The sequence below is a fragment of the Periophthalmus magnuspinnatus genome, chromosome 23, assembly GCF_009829125.3.
Source record: "Periophthalmus magnuspinnatus isolate fPerMag1 chromosome 23, fPerMag1.2.pri, whole genome shotgun sequence".
Classification (NCBI taxonomy): Eukaryota; Metazoa; Chordata; class Actinopteri; order Gobiiformes; family Gobiidae; genus Periophthalmus; species Periophthalmus magnuspinnatus.
In genome coordinates, this window is record NC_047148.1 from 1,660,439 (window position 1) to 1,681,823 (window position 21,385).

A 21,385-nucleotide genomic window follows, 5' to 3' on the forward strand; every position below is an offset into this window, starting at 1 on the left:
TTTGTATTATTATTAAATGATACACAGAATAAAGGCGTTTTAACACGCGCTTAGCACCTGCTTCTCCGGACCAATGTGTGCCACGTGTAGGCTTTATTAAAAGGTCTTACATTCAGTGAAGGCCTACGGAGAAGTCGCTTACGTGTGTGCTCTCATTGCGCGCGCGCACACACACACACACACACACGTGTGTAAATCCCACCACTTTGCCTAGATCCAGAGCAGACAATTTATTTATTTTTTTTCTAGTCATAATGTGTTACAATAAAATTAGTAGCTTTTCCTCAGACTAAAGCAGGGCTAAACAGGATGACTAAACCTGCTTAAGCAGGACAAAAATGACAATCCAAATAAATGTACATCCCAAGATAATTTGAGAAGCATTGCTCTCTGGAAATGTGTTTCTGCTCGGCTATACTGTTTAAATAGGACATGTAAATACATATTCACCAATATAAATATTCAAACAAATGTGTCCGCCTCTCTCCTGCTCTGCTCCTCTACTGCTCCTGCTTTGGTCCTCCTTTGCTCCTCTTGTGCTCCTGCTTTGGTTCTCCTCTGCTTCTTTTTTGCTGCTTTGGTCCTCCTCTGCTTCTCTTTTACTCCTGCTCCTCCTGAGCTCTTGCTCTGCTCCTGCGCTGCTTGGCTCCTCCTCTTGTTTTCCTCTGCTCCTCCTCTGGTTCTGCTTTAGTCCCTCTCTTGCTCTGCTCCAATCTTTAACAGCTCTTCCTCCACTCCTGCTTTGCTCCTGCTCCTCAACGGCTCCTCTTCTGCTTCGTGTCCTCTTCTGCTCCATCTCCTCTTCTGCTCCTGTCCTCACCAGTCCTTGCTCTTATCCTGCTTTGGTCCTTCCTCTGCTCCTGCTCTGCTCCTCTTCTGGTATTCCTCTCCTCCTCCTCCTCCTCCTCTGCTTCCTCTGCTGCTTGCCTCCTGCTCTTTGATGTTTGAATACAACAAGTAATTTTTCCGTAGCTCTCAAATGGAGAAGGATTGTGGGTCATATTTCCACTTTAGGGAAGAAAATATACTGTCTATGAGATTCTATTGAGGATTTTTTTGTTGTTTTTTTAAAGAGGCCTAAAATTTGAAAATTGAACATATTGAACAAGGTAGAACACTGTGAGAAAATCAAAAAGAGAACAAAAATTGATCAGAAACTTACAATTTACTTTTCATGCAATAGTTCATATTGAACACTACAAACATTTCAAAAATAGGATTTAATAATTATTATCATTATTAAGAGATTTCTTTCTTTTCTTCTATTTCCATGTAAATTTTACTTTTTTAGCACTGTTGGAATAATGCTGTATAGAACAAAGTTCAAAGACAGCATCGTGTATTCAGATAGACTTTTGCGCTAATTCTTAGCCAATTGAAACATTGATTTATTAATGATCTAATTAAAAATAATGTACTTTTTAAATTGTTAAGCATTGACCACTGGTCCAGCCTGTCATTACCGGTGGATGTCAGCGTGGAGGTCATGTGATCTTGTGAGCTGGCTGTGATTGATTGTCAGTTCTGGGTGCCGTGGGGCCTGTCTCCGTGTGGCTTTGTTCTGGTTCTGGCACAGGATTCTCTTGAGTCTTAAGTCTTGATGCAGTGCCAATAAAACCCCATTCCCTCCACCCACCAAGCACTGCCATCATAACACATACGACCATAACACACAGACCCACCCAGACCTACAGCACATGACACAACCACAATGTCACACCTCTGTAGATTTCATAGATTTTTTTCTTATTCAAGTAAAAATTTGGTGACATTCACCTCGGTTAAGAAAATAATTATATATCCAAGTGAAACGTAATACTCCCCTTGTAATGAAAAATAAATTATTATAATTGTCCACACATACATAGTGCTGTCACGATAACCAATTTTGAAGTGCAATTTATTGCAGTTTATTGCTATCGATGAACGATAATAATGAAACAAATGTATGCCATTGACACAAAAACCCAAGGGTAGATTTATTCCACAAAAACTACTCTAAAGTTACAATATTGTTAAAAAATTATAAGCTGCAATAAATGAACATCAGAAAGACACACTATAGTACTTAGTTTGTATCTATGATGACTCTTAGATGTTATAAATTCAACATTTTATGGCTTAAATAATATCATATAGGTAAAAAATAACCACAAATTCCCAAGTAGTGAAAAGAAAAAGTACAAACGATAAATGTTGACCCCAAGAATATATTGTTTTATCTTTATATATTGAACAATAACTCAGTATCATGACAGGCCTACATTTTTCTTTCTTGGCTGTATTTGTGCCTTCTGCTTGTGCACTCACTTCCAGTCTCACGTCTGTCCCATGGCATTGGTGCATGTTATTCTAAGTACCGTAGTAAGCAGAAGTGTTATATTTGAATGGCTTATGATTTGCCCTGGCAGAGTTACAGAAATGTTTATCAGTGGGTTTTTTTCTCCACAGCTCTGTTGTAATGAAGGGTCTGTGAATGTTAGGCTGCAGCTGTTTGCAAACAAACAAAACAGGATCAACTTAATGTATAGCAATGATTTTAAAAGTATAAATATTCACTTTTTTTCTTTTCTACTTTTCTCATACATTTTAATTGATTTATTTATTTTTGCTTTGTTCTATAGCTTTCCTATTAAACTTAATTGGCATACAAACTGAACAGATAGTCCAACAGTTCTAGTACGGTTATCAAAAGTAATGATACAGTACAGTGTTCATACTGTCAATCAAAACTACTAGATACTAATTTGAGCAGATATTGTTACATAAAATTGTATAGACAGGACAAAAATACAACTTTCCTATTTTTTGTTTTTTTGTTTTTTTAAAGAAATTATCTAGATAAGAACTACCAGAAGACTACTAACACTATTCCAGTAGTACTAATGTTTTGTGTTGTGTTTGTAATAATGAACTTTGAGCTGAGGCCTAGTGCCTGGTGCTGCTGTGTACTGATGGTGTTCCTGAGCTCTGAGCTGAGGCCTAGTGCCTGTTCTGGTAGAGCTCTGAGCCGAGGCCTCTTGTCTGGTATCTGGTGCTGCTGTGTACTTATGGTGTTCTGGTGGAACTCTGTGCTGAAGTCTGATGTCTGATGCTGCTGTGTGCTGATGGTGTTCTCAAGTTCTGAGCTGAGGCCTGGTGTCTGGTGTATGGTGTATGGTGCTGCTGTGTACTGATGGTGTTCTGGAGAGCTGAGCTGAGGCCTAGTGCCTGGTGCTGCAGTGTGCTAATGGTTTTGTGATGGTAAACCCCAATATGTTTAACGCTTTGGTGTTGTAGATAAACTGCTCTGGAAGGCTATGTTATACATCCCATACTGTGCACATCAGGATTATGTGATCCTGATGGCCGGAGTAGTTCACGCCTATTGAACAAGTGTGTGTAGGCAGTAGTCCCCACAATGTGGGGGATTTTAAAATCTGTATGCACTCAGTTAATGGGGACTTGCCTTTATTATTAGATCAAAAACATTGTTTAAAGTTCAGATATGTGTTAAAAAAAGATTATGGACTTGGTTTTGGTTAAAGAATTAGTAACTATGGTCAAAGTTTGGATCAGTCTCTGGGAAATAAATTTAAATGTGCAAATGTAATGTCTCCAAGAAGCATGAAAACCCAACATGAGTGTGTGTGTCTAATCCTGTAATCTCTAATGTACTGCTCCAGATAATCTGACTGGCTGCATTTACACTGTCAGAAAAATCTGAGAATCAGCAGATGTCAACAGTAACTGGATCTGGTGCTTAGGTGGACTTCAGGAATCTAAGTGTAAGTAACTTACTTGATTGAAAATCAAAGTTTTTTTTCCCAATCTTTGTTGAAGAGATTAACCTGTTGAAAATGGTATGAGTGTTTGTTTCAATAAGAAGATTGTTGTGACTAAAATTAACGTGTTGTCTGAGCCAGGGGACTGATAAACGTTTGACATATGAGATTGAGATTAATTGGGTTACGTGTTTTAGGGATTATTTTGTCTAATTAATTAGTGTGTAACTAGGCATCAATCATATGTGTATTTGACTACAGCCTGTAGTGACAGGAAAGATCCTAAGTAATTAGTTCTAGGTACCTGCGTTGAAAGTAACTATTTACCAGATAAAGTTACCATTCAATTACCAAAAAGACAACCCAGCTGCTTTTATCAAGTAAAACAAGCTACATTCAGTCTTCTTTGTCCTGCAAATCAGCAAATACACCCAGACCCAGTGTTACAAACTATTCTCATCCAAAACACCAAAATATTCACAACTATACAGTCATGACAACTAGGCCTGTCACGAAAATTCAAATTCAAGTGCGATATATTGCTGAAGGAAGTATAGATGACAAATGATAATACTGAAACCAAACCATGAAGCAGAATTATCCCCCAAAACAATTTAAATAAACAATATAGTTAAAAAAAATATGAGCAGCAACAAATAAATAACAGAACTCAACACTGTAGTTTGTATCTATAATTAGTCATAGATTTAATCGATGAAAGTCAGATATTGCTTTTCAGCCATGCTTCAACAAAGGTACTTAAAAAAAAAAAATCATGAAACAGGCCTGGACAAAAATGACGGTACCCTTAGAAAACACTGAAAATAATGTGACCAAAGGGATATGTTAATCCAAGGTGTGTCCACTAATCAGCATCACAGGTGTCTACAGTCTTGTAATCAGTGGGCCAATAAGTATTTAAACACCCTGTGATTTTGCAATTTCTCCCACTTAGAAATCACGGAGGGCTTTGAAATTTTCATTTTAGGTGCATGTCCACTGTGAGACACATAATCTAAAAAAAAATCTGGAAAAATCACATTGTATGATTTTTAAAAAAAATAATGTATTTGTATGTTACTGCTGCAAATAAGTATTTGAACACCTGTCTATCAGCTAGAATTCTGAACCTCAAAGACCTGTTAGTCCACCTTTAAAAAGTCCACCTCCACTCCACTTATTATCCTAAATTAGAAGCTCCTGTTTGAGGTCGTTAGCTGCATAAAGACACCTGTCCACCCCATACAATCAGTAAGACTTCAACTACTGACATGGCCAAGACCAAAGAACTGTCAAAATGCACAAGAGACAAAATTGTAGACCTCCACAAGGCTGGAAAGGGCTACGGGACAATTGCCAAGTAGCTTGGTGAAAAAAGATCCACTGTTGGAGCAATTATTAGAAAATGGAAGAAGCTGTCAATCTCCCTCAAACTGGGGCTCCATGCAAGATCTCACCTCGTGGGGTCTCAGTGATCCTAAGAAAGGTGAGGAATCAACCCAGAACTACACGGGAGGAGCTGGTCAATGACCTGAAAAGAGCTGGGACCACCGTTTCCAAGGTTACTGTTAGTAATACACTAAGACGTCATGGTTTAAAATCATGCATGGCACGGAAGGTTCCCCTGCTTAAACCAGCACATGTCCAGGCCCGTCTTAAGTTTGACCAATGACCATTTGGACGATCCAGAGGAGTCACGGGAGAAAGTCATGTGTTCAGATGAGACCAAAATAGAACATGTTGGTTGCAATTCCACTCGCCGTGTTTGGAGGAAGAAGAATGATGAGAACCATCCAAAGAACACCATCCCTACTGTGAAGCATCGGGGTGTTAGCATCGTGCTTTAGGGGTGTTTTTCTGCACATGGGACAGGACGACTGCACTGTATTAAGGAGAGGATGACCGGGGCCATGTATTACGAGATTTTGGGGAACAACCTCCTTCCCTCGGTTAGAGCATTGAAGATGGGTCGTGGCTGGGTCTTCCAACATGACAATGAAACAAAGCACACAGCCAGGATAACCAAGGAGTGGCTCCGTAAGAAGCATATCAAGGTTCTGGATAGAACCAATAGAAAATCTTTGGAGGGAACTCAAACTCTCAGCGACAGACCAGAAACCTGACTGATCTAGAGAAGATCTGTGTGGAGGAGTGGGCCAAAATCCCTCCTGCGGTGTGTGCAAACCTGGTGAAAAACTACAGGAAACCTTTGACCTCTGTAATTGTAAACAAAGGCTACTGTACCAAATATTAACATTGATTTGCAGCAGTAGCATACAAATAAATTATTTCAAAAATCATACAATGTGATTTCCAGATTTTTTTGATTATGTCTCTCACAGTGGACATGCACCTAAGATGAAAATTTCAGACCCCTCCATGATTTCTGTGGGAGAACTTCAAAAAATCACAGAGTGTTCAAATACTTATTTGCTTCACTGTATATAGGGCTACAGGTCGTCACTGTGCTGTTTGGTGACATGGTGTGTACCACACTCAACATGGACCAGAGAAAATCATATCATAGACAAGCTTGTTAAAGGTAAAGGCTATAAGACCATCTACAAGCAGCTTGATGCTCATGTGACTACAGTTGCACATATTATTCAGAAATTTAAGATCCATGGGACTATTGGACTATTCTAAAGAGGCCTTCTATGAGCCAGGACCTAAATCCTATTGAGCATCTTTGGAAGGAGCTGAAACATGCCGTCTGGAAAAGGCACCCTTCAAATCTGAGACAACTGGAGCAGTTTGCTCATGAGGAGTGGGCCAAAATACCTGCTGAGAGGTGCAGAAGTCTGATTGACAGATACAGGAATTGTTTGATTGCAGTGATTGCCTCAAAAGGTTGTGCAACAAAATATTAAGTTAAGGATACCATTATTTTTTTCCAGTCCTGTTTCATGAGTTTATTTATTTAATAATTCTTTTGGTTTAAAAGCAATGTCTGACTTTCATTGGTTAAAGTTCATAGAATTTTTATTTATTATTACTTTTGTCAGATTTAAGTTATTTCTGTGACCATTTCTGTGTGAATTTTTCTTTACCAACAATTTTGTCCACGTGTGTATTTATCTTAAAAGGCCTAACAAGAACACAGAGCAAATAACTGTCCTGTTACTGATTTGCCACATCAAATCAGTAACATCTGCAGCTTTTTACCACCTAAAAAACATTGCAAAAATCAAAGGTATACTGTCAAAGCCAGACTTAGAGAGACTTATCCATGCATTTGTCTCCAGTAGGTTAGACTACTGTGACAGTCTGCTCACTGGCCTCTCCAAACGAGCCTTAACACAGCTGCAGTACATCCAGAACGCTGCTGCTTGCGTCCTGACTAGAACCAGCAAGTACGAGCACATAAGTCCTGTGCTCAGGTCTCTGCACTGGCTTCCTGTAGCTCAAAGAATAGACTTTAAAGCAGCTCTGCTTGTGTATAAGTCTCTCCATGGCCTAGCACCAAAGTACATGTCCGACATATTAGCGCCGTATGAACCATCTCACACTCTGAGGACTTCAGGGACTGGCCTCCTGCTGGTGCCCAGAGTCAGGACTAAACATGGGGAATCAGCGTTTAAGTTTTATGCAGCTAAAACCTGGAACAATCTTCCTGAAGATGTGAGACAGGCCTCTACTTTGACAATGTGTAAAACAGCTCTGTTTAGCTGTGCATACGACTGAAAGGTTTTTATTCTGCGCTCTTCTGTTTTAATGTTAATTTTATGATGATTATTTGTGATTATTTATGTTTTAATTTGTGTGATTTTAATGTCTTTCTTATTCTGTAAAGCACTTTGAATTACTTTGTTTACGAATTGTGCTATACAAATAAACTTGCCTTGCCTTGCCTTACTGACGTCTTTTTAGGAATCTCTAAACTCCAAAAGCACGTTTCACTCCCGCTGTAGTCGTCTGTTTGTGCTGCAATCATAAAGAAGTGGTTAATAACTGTGTATCCATAAAATCCAGTCATATGCTACATATTTCTTCATGTAGGTTGAAAACAGCAAGCGTCATGTGTCAGCACTAAACCAATGAAATGTTAGGAAAGTGTAATGCTGCTTCTGATTGGTTACCTTAACAGTCAGTCTGTTTTAGCCAATCACTGTCTCTAATACAACCATCCATCCATTTTCTTCCGCTTATCAGGAGCTGGGTAGCGGGGGCAGCAGTCTAAGCAGGGACTCCCAGATTTCCCTCACCCCGTACACGTCCTCCAGCTCCTCCGGTGGGACCTCAGTCCAGCCGACAGACATAGTCCCTCCAGCGTGTCCTGGGTCTTCTTTGGGACATACCCGGAACACCTTCCTCGGCAGGCGCCCAGGAGACATCCTGAACAGGTGCCCGAGCCATCTCAGATGGCTCCGCTCGACGTGTAGGAGCAGTGGCTCTATTCCGAGCTCCTCCTGTGTGACCAAGCTCCTCATCCTATCTCTAAGGGAGTCACCCTGTGGAGGAAGCCCATTTCGGCCTCCTGTATCTGTGATCTTGTGCTTTCGGTCATTACCCAGAGCTCATGACCATAGGTGAGGGTAGGAATGAGAGCTTTGCCTTTTGACTCAGCTCCTTCTTCACCACAATGGTCTGATACATCGACCACATCACTGTGGACACTGCATGGATATGCCTGTCAATCTCACGCTCCATCCGTCCTTCACTCACGAACAAGACCCTGAGATACTTGAACTCCTCCACTTCAGGCAGAGACTCCCAACCCACCTGAAGAGGGCAAGCCACCTTTTTCCGGTCGAGAACCATGGCCTTGGAGGAGCTGATTCTCATCCCAGCCACTCGGCTGCCCCAGTGCCTGCTGCAGAAGCCATTAGGATAACATCATCCGCAAACAGCAGTGATGAGATCCTGTGGTTTCCAAACCAGACCCCCTTTGGCCCCTGACTGTGCTTCAGCCTCTTATTTCTTCTCCCAGATGAAATATTTATCCTGAGTGTTCTGACGAAGCAGCAGCAGCAGCCCAGCCATGGGAGTCAACCTTTTCAAAGACCTACAGCCTGGCAGCATAAGACCGAGAGAATGAGCCAAAGAGGTGAGAAAGAGCATGTAGGTGAAGTCTTAAAAAAACAAGCGGGATTCTGACATTGAACGGCCAACAATGGGCCGGTGGCAAAGTGCAGCCCCGGTGGAGTCCAACATGCACTGGGAACAGATCTGACTTACTGCTGGCAATGCGAACACAGCTCCTGCTTTGGTCATACAGGGACCAAACAGACCTTAACAAAGAGCCTTAGCGACCCAATACGCCCAGAGCAACCCCCAAAGGACGCCACATGGCACACGGTCAAATGCCTTCTCCAGATCCACAAAGCACATGTGGACTGGTTGAACAAACTCCCATGAGCCCTGAAGCACTCAATGGAGAATGTAGAGTTGGTCCAGTGTTCCACGACCAGAACGAAAACCGCACTGCTCCTCTGGAATTCGAGGTTCAACTATCGGATGGATTCTCATCTCCAGTACCCTGGAATAGACCTTATTGGGAAGACTAAGGAGTGTGATTCCCCTGTAATTGTAACACCCTTTCCGGTACCCCTTCTTATACAGACGGACCACCACCCAGATCTGCCAATCCAGAGGTACCGCCCTGACTGCCACTTGATGTTGCAGAGGTGTGTCAGCCAAGACAACCCCACAACATCCAGAGTCTTAAGGTACTCGGGCCAGATCTTGTCCACCCCTGGGGCCTTGCCACCAAGGAGCTTGCCAACCACCTCAGGGTGATGGATGAGTCCGCCTCCAGGTCCCCAGTCTCTGCTTCCTCCTCGGAAGACGTGACAGTGGGATTGAGGAGGTCCTCAAATTATTCCTTCCACCGCCCAACAACATCCCCAGTAGAAGTCAGCAGGTCTAGATTCATACTGTAAACAGTGTTGGTGAAGCACTGCTTCCCCTCCTGAAGCGTCAAACGGTTTGCCAGAATTTCTTTGAGGCTGTCCGATAGTCCTCCTCCATGGCCTCCCCGAACTCCTCCCATCCTCGCGACACCATGAGCCGAGACATGCTTGGCCCGCAGATACTCATCAGCTGCCTCTGGAGTCCCACAAGCCAACAACGCTTGATAGGACTCCTTCTTCACTCGGAATCCATGTCTCCAGCCTCCCCCGGGATCTGGGATCCCGAAGGTGCGAGTTGAAGACCGCCCTGACAGAGGGCTCCACCAGACATTCTCAGCAAACCCTCACAATAGCTTGGGCTTGCCAGGTCTTCCTCCTCTGCCAGCGGATCCAACTCACCACCAGGCGGTGATCGGTTGACAGCTCTGCCTCTCTCTTCACCCGAGTGTCCAAGACACACAGCCGGAGGTCAGATGACATGACAAGTCGACCATCGAGCTCTGACCAAGGGCCTCCTGGCGCCACGTGCACTGATGGACACCTTTGTGTTCATTATAGACAAACTGTGGCTCGCACAGATGTCCAATAACAGAGCACCACTTAGGTTCAGATCAGGGAGGCCATTCTTCCGGGTCAGGGCCCTCCAAGTGTCACTGTCATTACCCACATCGGCACTGAAGTCCCCTAGAAGGAGTCCTCGGTCGGTGCACTGTCTAGTACCCCTCCCAGGGACTGCAACAGTGAGAGACTTGTCCCCAACCCGAAGACGCAGGTACGTGACCCTCTCATTCATTGGGGTGAACTCCAACACGAGGAGCCTGAGTTGTGGGGCAGTAAGCAAGCCCACACCAGCTCGCCGCTTCTCCATGCGGGCAACACCAGAGAAAAGGAGAGTCCAGCCCCTCTTAAGGAGTTGGGTTCCAGAGCCCAAGCTGTGCTAGCCGGTAAGGCTCAACCTCCCACTCAAGCTCAGCCTCTTTTCCCCCCAGTGAGGTGGCATTCTTTGTCCCCAGAGCCAGTCTCCATGTCCGGAGATCCGGTCGTCGAGGCCCTCGCCTACAATCCTGCCCAGATCTCCTTGCTTGCTGGCGCCCTGATAACACCAGTCCGGGCGACGTGACTGGCCTTGGTCATTTACTCATCATGGAAGGCTTTTGAACCGCTTAGTCTGACACGTCCCCCTGGACCTGTTGGCCATGGGTGACCCTACCAGGGGCATGAAGTCCCCGACAACATAGCTCCCAGGATCATTTGGGTGCTCAAACCTTTCCACCATGTTAAGGTGGCAGTTCAAGGAGGGGCTGTCTCTAATCCCACAGTAAAATAATGAGCCCTGTTATGTTGACATAACTTTTAATGACGTTATACTAGAGGAAAAAGTAATTAAATTACTTATTTCTGGTAAAAGTAATGGCAGTATACTTAATTGGTGTCATTCCCAACGCTGTGTACTACAGTCTGTGTTATACTACAGCCTGTAATAGACTGAGGCCTGTATTAGACTACAGTCTGTATTAGACTATGGCTTGTGTTAGACTACGGCCTTTATTAGACTAAAGCCTGTGTTAGACTACGGCCTTTATTAGACTAAAGCCTGTGTTAGACTACATCTGTATTAGACTACGGTCTATATTAGACAACGGTCTGTATGAGACTACTACTGTATTAGACTATTGTCTGTATTAGGCTATGACCTGTATTAGACTACGCTCTGTATTACACTATGGACTGTATTAGACTACGGTCTGTATTATATTAAAGTCTCTATTAGACCACAGTCTGTATTAGACTACGGTCTATATTAGGCTACATACAGTGAGGTAAATAAATATTTGAACACCCTGTGATTTTGCAAGTTCTCCCACTTAGAGGGGTCTGAAATTTTCATCTTAGGTGCATGTCCACGGTGAGAGATATAATCTAAAAAATCAATGTTAATATTTGGTACAGTAGCCTTTGTTTGCAATTACAGAGATCAAACATTTCCTGTAGTTTTTCACCAGGTTTGCACACACTGCAGGAGGGATTTTGGCCCACTCCTCCACACAGATCTTCTCTAGATCAGTCAGGTTTCTAGGCTGTCGCTGAGAAACATGGAGTTTGAGCTCCTTCAAAAGATTTTCTATTGGATTTAGGTCTGGAGACTGGCTAGGCCACTCCAGAACCTTGATATGCTTCTTACGGAGCCACTCCTTGGTTATCCTGGCTGTGCTTCAGGTCATTGTCATGTTGGAAGACCCAGCCACGACCCATCTTCAATGCTCTAACTGAGGGAAGGAGGTTGTTCCCCAAAATCTCACAATACATGGCCCCGGTCATCCTCTCCTTAATACAGTGCAGTCATCCTGTCCCATGTGCAGAAAAACACCCCCAAAGCATGATGTTTCCACCCCCATGCTTCACAGTAGGGATGGTGGTCTTTGGATGGTACTCATCATTCTTCTTCCTCCAAACACGGTGAGTGGAATCACGACCAAAAAGTTCTATTTTGGTCTCATCTGACCACATGACTTTCTACCATGACTCCTCTGGATCATCCAAATGGTCACTGGCAAACTTAAGACGGGCCTGGACATGCGCTGGTTTAAGCAGGGGAACCTTCCGTGCCATGCATGATTTTAAACCATGACGTCTTAGTGTATTACTAAAAGTAACCTTAGAAACGGTGGTCCCAGCTCTTTTCAGGTCATTGACCAGCTCCTCCCGTGTAGTTCTGGGTTGATTCCTCACCTTTCTTAGGATCATTGAGACCCTATGAGGTGAGATCTTGCATGGAGCCCCAGTTCGAGGGAGATTGACAGTCATGTTTAGCTTCTTCCATTTTCTAATAATTGCTCCAGCAGTGGATCTTTTTTACCAAGCTGTTTGGCAATTGCCCCGTAACCCTTTCCAGCCTTGTGGAGGTCTACAATTTTGTCTCTTGTGCATTTTGACAGTTCTTTGGTCTTTGCCATGTTAGTAGTTGGAGTCTTACTGATTGTATGGGGTGGACAGGTGTCTTTATGCAGCTAACGACCTCAAACAGGCTCTTCTAATTTAAAATAATAAGTGGAGTGGAGGTGGACTTTTTAAAGGTGGACTAACAGGTCTTTGTGGGTCAGAATTCTAGCTGATAGACAAGTGTTCAAATACTTATTTGCAGCAGTAACATACAAATACATTATTTAAAAAAAATCATACAATGTGATTTCCAAATTTTTTTAGATTATGTGTCTCACAGTGGACATGCACCTAAGATGAAAATTTCAGAAATTACAGTCTGCATTAGACCACGGCCTGAATTAGGCTACGATCTGTATTAGACTACGGCCTATATTTGACTGCGGTCAACATTAGACTACAGCTGTATTAGACTATGTCTGTATTAAACCACGGTCTGTATTAGATTATAGTCTGTATTACACTATGACCTGATTTAAACTACAGCCGTATTAGACCATGGTCTGTATTAGACTATGGTGCGTATTACACTACAGCTGTATTAGACTAGAGCCTGTATTAGACTTAGGTCTATATTAGACTTCAGCTGTATTAGCCTATGGTCTGTACTGCATCCTGCTTTAGTGATTATTGGTCAATGTGTTTTTTTTATTGGTCGGTGATTTTCTAACTTTTTCTGTTAGTTAAACTGTTCCGAAGATCTGTGACGTGAACTTTGTTGTGATTTGGGTGTTTGAAAACTGTATCGCATTGAAATACTGTGACACTATTGAAAGACACAATAAAAAAACATGTGTTTATTTTTGTTTATAATTTATTACCTACATTAAAACACTTAGATTTGAAATCTACTATAGTGATATTTTCTGAATACCACGTCTTATTCCCAGGCCCAGGTGATTCCTCAGAGTAATCAAAGTGTTGACTGTTGTCTTCAGTTCCACCCTTGCACCCTAGCTTGGATCCTGTGTTACCATAACAACGGCTTTGACACTTAGCGACAGAACCAGGCTGTGTGCCAACATCGCTTCGGCAACGGGGCTCAGAGCAACTCGCAGCCAAGGCATCCCGCGGCGGCCATCTTCTATCACTCCTGTCCCAGCTCTGGCTTGGGGCCCCGCCGTTGTCATGACAACCAGGCCCCAGCCAGATGATAGGCTCCTGATGGCTGCCAGACTCTGCTTCCACATTAAAGGCAAATATTTGCTCCTTTCCTCTGTACTTATTCAGAACATACATACATACATTACGTAGAATCTCAATCACTCCTCATAGACACATGAAAGCTCTTTACATGGCAACTTTGGATTATTACCTTTAGGAAGCACATAAAGAATTATATTATTAGTAGTTCAAAATATGTAAAACGTTTTTTAAAAACTCCAGATAGTTAATGGCCATAAATCCTTTTTCTTGGTCTGCCTTTTATGATGGATACATGGAACTTATTGCATGACTCTTTTTGACTTTGACATGGTGGTGTCAGTGCTTTCATAATGTATTCAAAGCATGTACTGAGCTTTCAGATTGTTGAAAAATGGAGGTAGGACTGACATGAAATGTGGTTCTACTTGTGATTCTGACATTCTGGCTGTTGTGTGTGGTTGCTGCGTATGCATTTAAGGTGAAACTATTGTCCAATTCCCACCCTCTTGTTGTGCCTGCAAAATTATTCAATATGTTTCTAAACTACATATTGAAGACCCCAAGCTTATGGACTGTCAGCATGTTTGTATCTGAGACACTTCATTGTCCCCATGTGTGAATGTGGTGAGTGGCTAATGGTGGTCGGAGGGGTCAATGGTGCAGATTGGCACTTCACTTCCTCATACTGTTGCCATGATTTCAATACTAAGGGATAGAATTGATACTGATTCCAATACCACAAGGATAATAAAAAAAATAAAAACTCTTTCTTTAGACAATAGAATGTGAGTTTCAAATTTAAATCATAGTCCTTTTTCGTACTGTTTATATTACCATGTGGCCTTATATCTATGTAATCCCTCGTCCGTTAGTCTATGTGGTCTTATACTTCAAATACAGCTCAAGATTATTCAAAAGTTATTCAGGAAAGGTTCATGTGAATGCAACTTTTTACTGCTGATTAGTATAAGATTTTTGATACTTTTGACAACCTTAATGTACACACACACACACGCACACACTTGCATCTGGCTTTCCTTGCTGTTTTGGGAACCATAAGGAGTGTTGCATTTGTCACTTTCCTCGGTAGTTGGAGAGTACTTTAGCGGTTGTTCTGTAATAAAACTATTCTTGCTTGAATCCGTGTTTATTTAAGAGGGCATTACACATATCGAAAGGGTGCAGAATATAGAGTTTTCTTTTCATTTTCAGTCTTTACTTTGCTCACGTGTTCCCCATTAGCGGCTGTGACTTCATCTGGTCTGCATTAGGACAATTGCAGGTTGGGTTTGGGGTTCTTCCGCTGTGCTGTAGTCTGCCGCATGTGTTTCCAATTGGTGCTGTAATGAACCTTTAGAGAGCTCAGGCCTGTGTAAAAGTGCAGCTCAAAGGCGGTTTGCAGCTGGGAAGAGTTCCCGTCTGCCCCTGCACTGGCTCACACTTCAAATGGGCCACAAGTGAAGAGCAGTCAGCCCCCATCAAACACTGAGGGATTGTGGGCTAGCACCAGTGCCCAGCTAAATCTGCCTTTTATGATGGATACATGGAATTTTGTATAATTTATTATGACTTTTTAAATTAATTGTATTGTATTTGGAATAAAAACAGCAGCATTGTCCTGAAATATATTATATTATATATATATATATATATATATATATTATGTTATATACTGAAGACTTAAATTATAATAACATAACTATAGTCTATAGCTACAGTCTGATAACAAAACAACAGACCATGAAGCAGTCTGGATCACATGTTTGATTCTATGTTCACATTCAAGTCTATGAAAATCCACACAGTGAAGAAATGTGGGCTTTTCCAGCACACATTCTACAGATGCACAGAAATGCATGTCAGAATGGGTTTTTACACACTCACATCACAAGGATGTGCCTCTTATGGGCACAAAAATCTGGTCCCCATGACAGAAATTCTTTATAATTAGCAACATGATTTAAAGCTCAGCAACAATTCACTCCAGTATCAGGTAATATCATTGGAAGCATACCTTTGGTAACACTACGTGTGTGTAGTGTTGAAGTGCCAGGCTCATGTCTTGGAGTGCTTCATATGGAGCTGAGTGCTGACGTTTAGAAGGGCTCTGGAAAGCGGAAGCTGTGAGTGAAAAGTGATTGAGAAAGAGAGGAATGCAGCGGCCGGCACAGGTGCAGCCGAGTGTCGTGAGAGCGCTTCAGTCCCACATCTGTTTGGAATAAAGGCTGTTCACTCTGTGTACACAGCAGGAGGGGAGGGGGAGGAACACCGTATTGAGAATGCATACAGTTTTGCTCACAATTATTCATACTCAGACTAATTTGAATTGCAAACTTTAGTATGTTCTAGCTTTAAGTGAACAAAGTAACTAAAGGCAACACATAAGTCATGCAAGTCACACTGTACACTGACACACACACATAGTCTGAACAGTCCCCAGCTCTCTGATTATGGAATAGCCCACCAGTGTCTGGAACAAGATTCAAGATTTTATTGTCATTGTCATAGAAAACAGAATATTCCTCCTCCATGGCCTCCCTGAACCCCTCCCAACCCGGAGTTTTTGTCTCTGCAACTGCACATGCTGCGGCACACTTGGTCCATCGGTATTTGTCAGTTGCCTCATGAGTCCCACAAGCCAACATGGCTTGATAGGACTCCTTCTTCAGCCTGATGACATCCCTTCCAGTGTCCACCACCGGGTTCGCTACCGCCACGAGCAGCCGCATTGATGATGGAGGTGGAGAAAATGCTCCACTTGGACTCAATGTCTCCAACCTCCCCTGAAATAGGGGAGAAGCTCTCAGAGGTGTGAGTTGAAGGTCCCTCTGACAGAGGGCTCTGTCAGACGTTCCCAACAGATTCTCACGATATGCTTGGCTGCCAGTTTCTGGCTGGCTTTCTCCTCTGCCAGTGGATCCAACTGCCCTTCTCTTCACCCAAGTGTCCAAGACATGTGGCCAGAGGTCAGGTGACTCATCAACAAAGTTGATTATCAACCTCTGGCCTATGGTGTCCTGTTGTCATGTTCCATCCTGAGTAGCTTAAGCCTCTGGATGTTGTGGGGCTGTCTTGGTTGACACATCTTTGCAACATGCGTGGCAGTAGGGGACAGTCACTCCCGATTGGCAGACCGGGGTGGTAGTCCCTCTGTTTAAGATGGCAACCGGAGAGTGTTTTCCAACTGCGGGGGAATCAGATTCTTCAGCCTCCCTGGTAAGGTCTATTCCAGGGAGGCTGGAGAAGAGAATCCGACCGATAGTCGAACCTCAGATTCAGGAGGAGCAGTGTGGTTTTTGTCCCGGCCACGGAACACTGCACCAGCTCTATAGGCTCCATCAGGTGCTCAAGGGTTCATGTGAGTTTGCCCAACTAACTGTGAGGGACTGTGTCCCTTGTGGTATTCAGTGGAAGGTGCTCTGGGAATATGGGGTCCAGGGTCCTTTGCTAAGAACTGTTCGGTCCCTCTATGACTGGAGCAGGAGCTGTGTTTATATTGCTGGTAGTAAGTCAGACCTGTTCCCAGGGCATGTTGGACTCTGCCAGGCCTGCCCTTTGTCACTGGTTCTGTTCATTGTTTTTATGGACAAAATTTCGCAGTCAGGGGCCAGAGGAGGTCCGCTTTGGGAACCACAGGATCTCATCTCTGCTGTTTGCGGCTGGTGTCTTCAAATTAGGACCTGCAACATGCACTGGGCCGAATGTGAAGCTGCTGGGATGAAAATCAGCTCCTCTTAATCCGAGGCCATGGTTCTCGACTGGAAAAAGATGGCTTGCCGTCTCTGGGTTGGTGGAGAGTCCTTGCCTCAAGTGGAGGAGTTCAAGTATTTCGGGATCTTGTTCACGAGTGAGGGAAGGATGGAGTGTAAGATTGACAGGTGGGTCGGTGCAGGGTCTGCAGTTGCTGTATTGGACTGTTGTGGTAAAGAAGGAGCTGAGTCGAAAGGCAAAGCTCTCGATTTACCGGTCAATCAACAGCAACCCAGCCCCAGATAAAGCGGACAGAAATGGATGGATGTCAGAGAGAGAACAATTAAATTATGTGTAGAGCATCAAAGACTACATAGTTTTGGTGTAAAGTCCAATACAAAAGGTGCAAGAGCCCATCCATAAATAACCCCACTGTAAACATTAGCACAATTGTGGCATTTAGTGCAGCACATATGTGATAAACAGTAACAGTCTTAGCAGCAGTATAAAGGGCATCAACAGTAAAGTGCATCAGAGGAACATACTGTCAGATATGTGAAGTTATTATGTCATTATGCAACAATGCAAGTCCAGTTCAATGTTATCATATTGTTGGATGTGATTATTATCCATGGGAGGGGGGCAGAGACCCATACAGCCTGAGAATAAAGGCTGTTGGTCATTCTGGTTGTTCTGTCCTGTATGGACCTCTACCTTCTCCCTGAGAGCAACAGATGGAAAAATTGATGAGCAGAGTGGTGCCGGTCACACAGGATGTTGTGCACTCTCCTTAGACAGTGAGTGTTGTGGATGATACTGATTTCTGCGACAGTTGTCTTAAGTGTTTTTCCCTGCTGTTTTCACCATCCGCTGGAGTGCCTGCTGGTTGGCCTTAGTGCAGCTGGAGAAACACACTAGTAATCCAAAATAATGTCAGAACACTACTGATGGCACAGCTGTAGAAGTTCACCATCAGTAGTCTGAGGATGTTGGTGCTCCTCAGTTTCCTTAGGTAATAGAGGCATTGTTGGACTTTCTCCACAGTTGAGGCATTGTGAATGCTTCATGACAGGTACTCAGTTACGGTCATTCCCAGTCATTTAAAGTTGGTCACCCTCTCTACCAACCATTGTTTTGTCCATTTTTGCGGAATCTCCTTGGTCTTCTAGATGTTTAGGAGCAGGTTATTGCCATGACACCATAATGCCAGATATTGCACCTTGTTCCTGTAGTCTCATTGTCATTGATGATTTCAAGCACTGTGGTGTTGCTGATGAATTTGAAAATGAGATTGGAGGAGAAAGAGACAAAGTAGTCATGTGTGAACAGAGTGTATAGCCGTGGGCTCAGCACACACCCTTGGAAGGCTCCCGGGTTGATCAAAAGGGTGGGCAGGGTGTGTTTGTCCAACCTGACACTGTGCGCGGTTTGTTAAAAAGTCCAAAATGGTGTAGTTTGGACTGAAGATTGAGGAGCTTTGCATAGGTCTTCTTATTTTCCAGGTGCTCCACTAGTGTGTGGCGCACAATGGGGATGGTGTCCTCTGTTGACCTGTTCTCTTTATGTGCAAACTGGTATGGGTCGAGTGATGGTGGTCTTGCAACTTTGATGACCAGTCTTTCCAGGCAATTGGCAGAGATGGAGGTAAGTGCCACAGGTCTGTAGTCATTTACAGATGTGATATTGGACACCATGTGGAAAAGTCTTGCCGTAATACATTTCAAACTTGCTTTTGATACAAAGAAAAAGTATGATGCTCGATACCACTATTGTAAGCAGAACAGTTTTTCCCCTAACAAAATAATAGTGTTTTTTTTGTGTGTTTTTTTTTAAATATATAGTAGTCGTTTAGTGTCTGGTTATTGATGTATTTGACAGCACTATTGTGGAGCAGTACAAATCTGTGTGTGGAACAGCCCCATTTGTCTATCTGTGGAACAGATAGACTGTAGAATTATCTGTAGAATTGTCCTGTCTGTCTGTGGCATTGTCCTGTCTGTTTGTGGAATAGCGATGTCTGTCTGGAGTATTCTCAGCTGTCTGTTGAATAGTCACAGCTGTCTGTTTGTGGCATAGTCCTGTCTGTCTTTGGAATCTCATCTGTCTGTAGAATAGTCCTGTCTGCCTGTAGAATAGTCATGTCTATCTGTCTATCTGTGAGATAGTCCTGTCTGTCTGCCCATCTACCTATGAAATAGCCCCATCTGTCTCTGTGTAATAGTCTCATCTGGGCGACAGTGGCTCAGTGGTTAGAGTGTTGGTCCCCCAACCCGAAGGTCGGAGGATCAAGTCCCGCTCAGACCAAGTTCTGTCGTTGTGTCCTTAGGCAAGACTCTTCACCCACATTGTCTAGTATGAAAGTGTGTGCGCGAATGATAGGTGGTGGTCGGAGGGACCGATGGCGCAGATTGGCTTACCATCACCAAGTGTGGAAATGAATGAATAATGACTATAGTGTAGCACTTTGAAAAAGCGCATTACAAGTGTAAGCTATTATTATGTGTCTGTGTAGAATAGTCTCATCTGTCTGAGGAACAGTCCACCGTTATTTGTCTCTCTTCATCATCCTTTTCACCCAAAACAAAACTGTAGTTTACTACTTGTCATTGAGGCAGTCACAGTATCACCTGATACTACTGTGTGCTATCGTATGTTCTGTGGTCAGTCAGTGCTGATTGAGAGTCCTTTGCTTTATCACATAGCTGTTTGTGTTGTTTATCTTTAATCCATTGTACACTGTGTGTTTTTGAAGCACATGGGTCAAAGGTCAGCTTAGGATCACGTGACATAGAGAGAGAGCGACAGCTGCTGTGCATGTGTTAGCTTCTCATGGCTCAGTGTTCACACGCTACACTCACTCTGCAGTGGAATGGAATGCAGCCGTGTCTCTGGGAGTCTGCTTGTGGTACTGGATGCTTCACTCTGACTCTGAGTGTTTTGTGCAGCTGGATACAAATGGAACTGTAAATCCCCTTACAAACCTTATAAACATTCTGTTATCAGATGATTAAAGCTGTGTATTATGTGTGCAGGTATACGCCCCCTCTGCCAGTTCAGCTGACTACAACAGGGACTCGCCAGGATACCCCAGTTCAAAGCCCCCCACCACTGGGTTCCCTGGTTCCTTCTTTATGCCAGGTATGAACACACCTCACCAGTAAACATTGTTGCAAAAAATGTCAGCCCATATTTTGACGATTGTAGTCTTTTTATTAGATGGCCACCACAGCAGTGACCCTTGGAGCAGCAGCAGCAGTAGCAGTATGTCCCAGCATGGTGGTTACCATGGCAATATGCTTGGGGGAGGCACCTCTGGCCACACCCCCTCTCAAAGCTCCTCTTATTGTGGGATCCACCCCCATGACAGATTGGTGAGCACTGATTATTTAATTTGATCAGTATTTGAAATGCACTTCTCAAATCCACTATAGCAGCTAATTGTACTTTTTAGAATCAATTAACCATGTAAAATGTGTATCAGAATTACCCGCCTCACTCGTCAGCAGACCTCAGCTCCAGTCTGCCTCCAATGACCAGCTTCCACAGGGGGAGCAGCTCATCTGGAGGGGGCAGTCACTACAGCACAGCATCCTGCACCTCCAACACCAACGGAACAGACTCCATCATGGGTAGGGCTCATGCCATGTAGTTAGCAGTGCACACCCATTAACTTTGTGGCAGTATCTCAATGATATTAAAATAGTGAACTTTCCATGTAAACATAAGAAATCCAAAGAGTTACTGTGTGCTCCTCAAAAGTAGAAACAATAACCCATTTATAACTGTTTTTAGTGAATCGTGCCCAGAGTGGAGCAGCCAGCAGCTCTCAGACCGGAGATGCCTTAGGAAAAGCACTTGCTTCAGTAAGTACACCAGTAAAACCAATATGCTTATAATATACCACATCTGCCCATCAGGGAGAGTAGGTCATGGCAGTGTCCTGTTTGGTTTACTTCAAAACATGTCAATTCCGCCATGTTCTGTAGACTAGAG

At 43.4% G+C, this 21,385-nt stretch overlaps 1 protein-coding gene across 2 annotated transcripts in view; it reads left to right on the forward strand.

Moving 5' to 3' along the window:
- LOC117391650 (transcription factor 4-like) overlaps positions 1-21,385 on the forward strand; it is a 49,706-nt gene that overhangs the window by 1,384 nt on the left and 26,937 nt on the right. For both annotated transcript variants that reach the window (XM_033989510.2, XM_055231803.1), the window contains exons 2-5: positions 20,425-20,530; positions 20,609-20,763; positions 20,874-21,021; positions 21,185-21,255. In XM_033989510.2, coding sequence (XP_033845401.1) covers positions 20,425-20,530; positions 20,609-20,763; positions 20,874-21,021; positions 21,185-21,255 — 480 coding nt within the window. The remainder of the gene's footprint in view (positions 1-20,424; positions 20,531-20,608; positions 20,764-20,873; positions 21,022-21,184; positions 21,256-21,385) is intronic.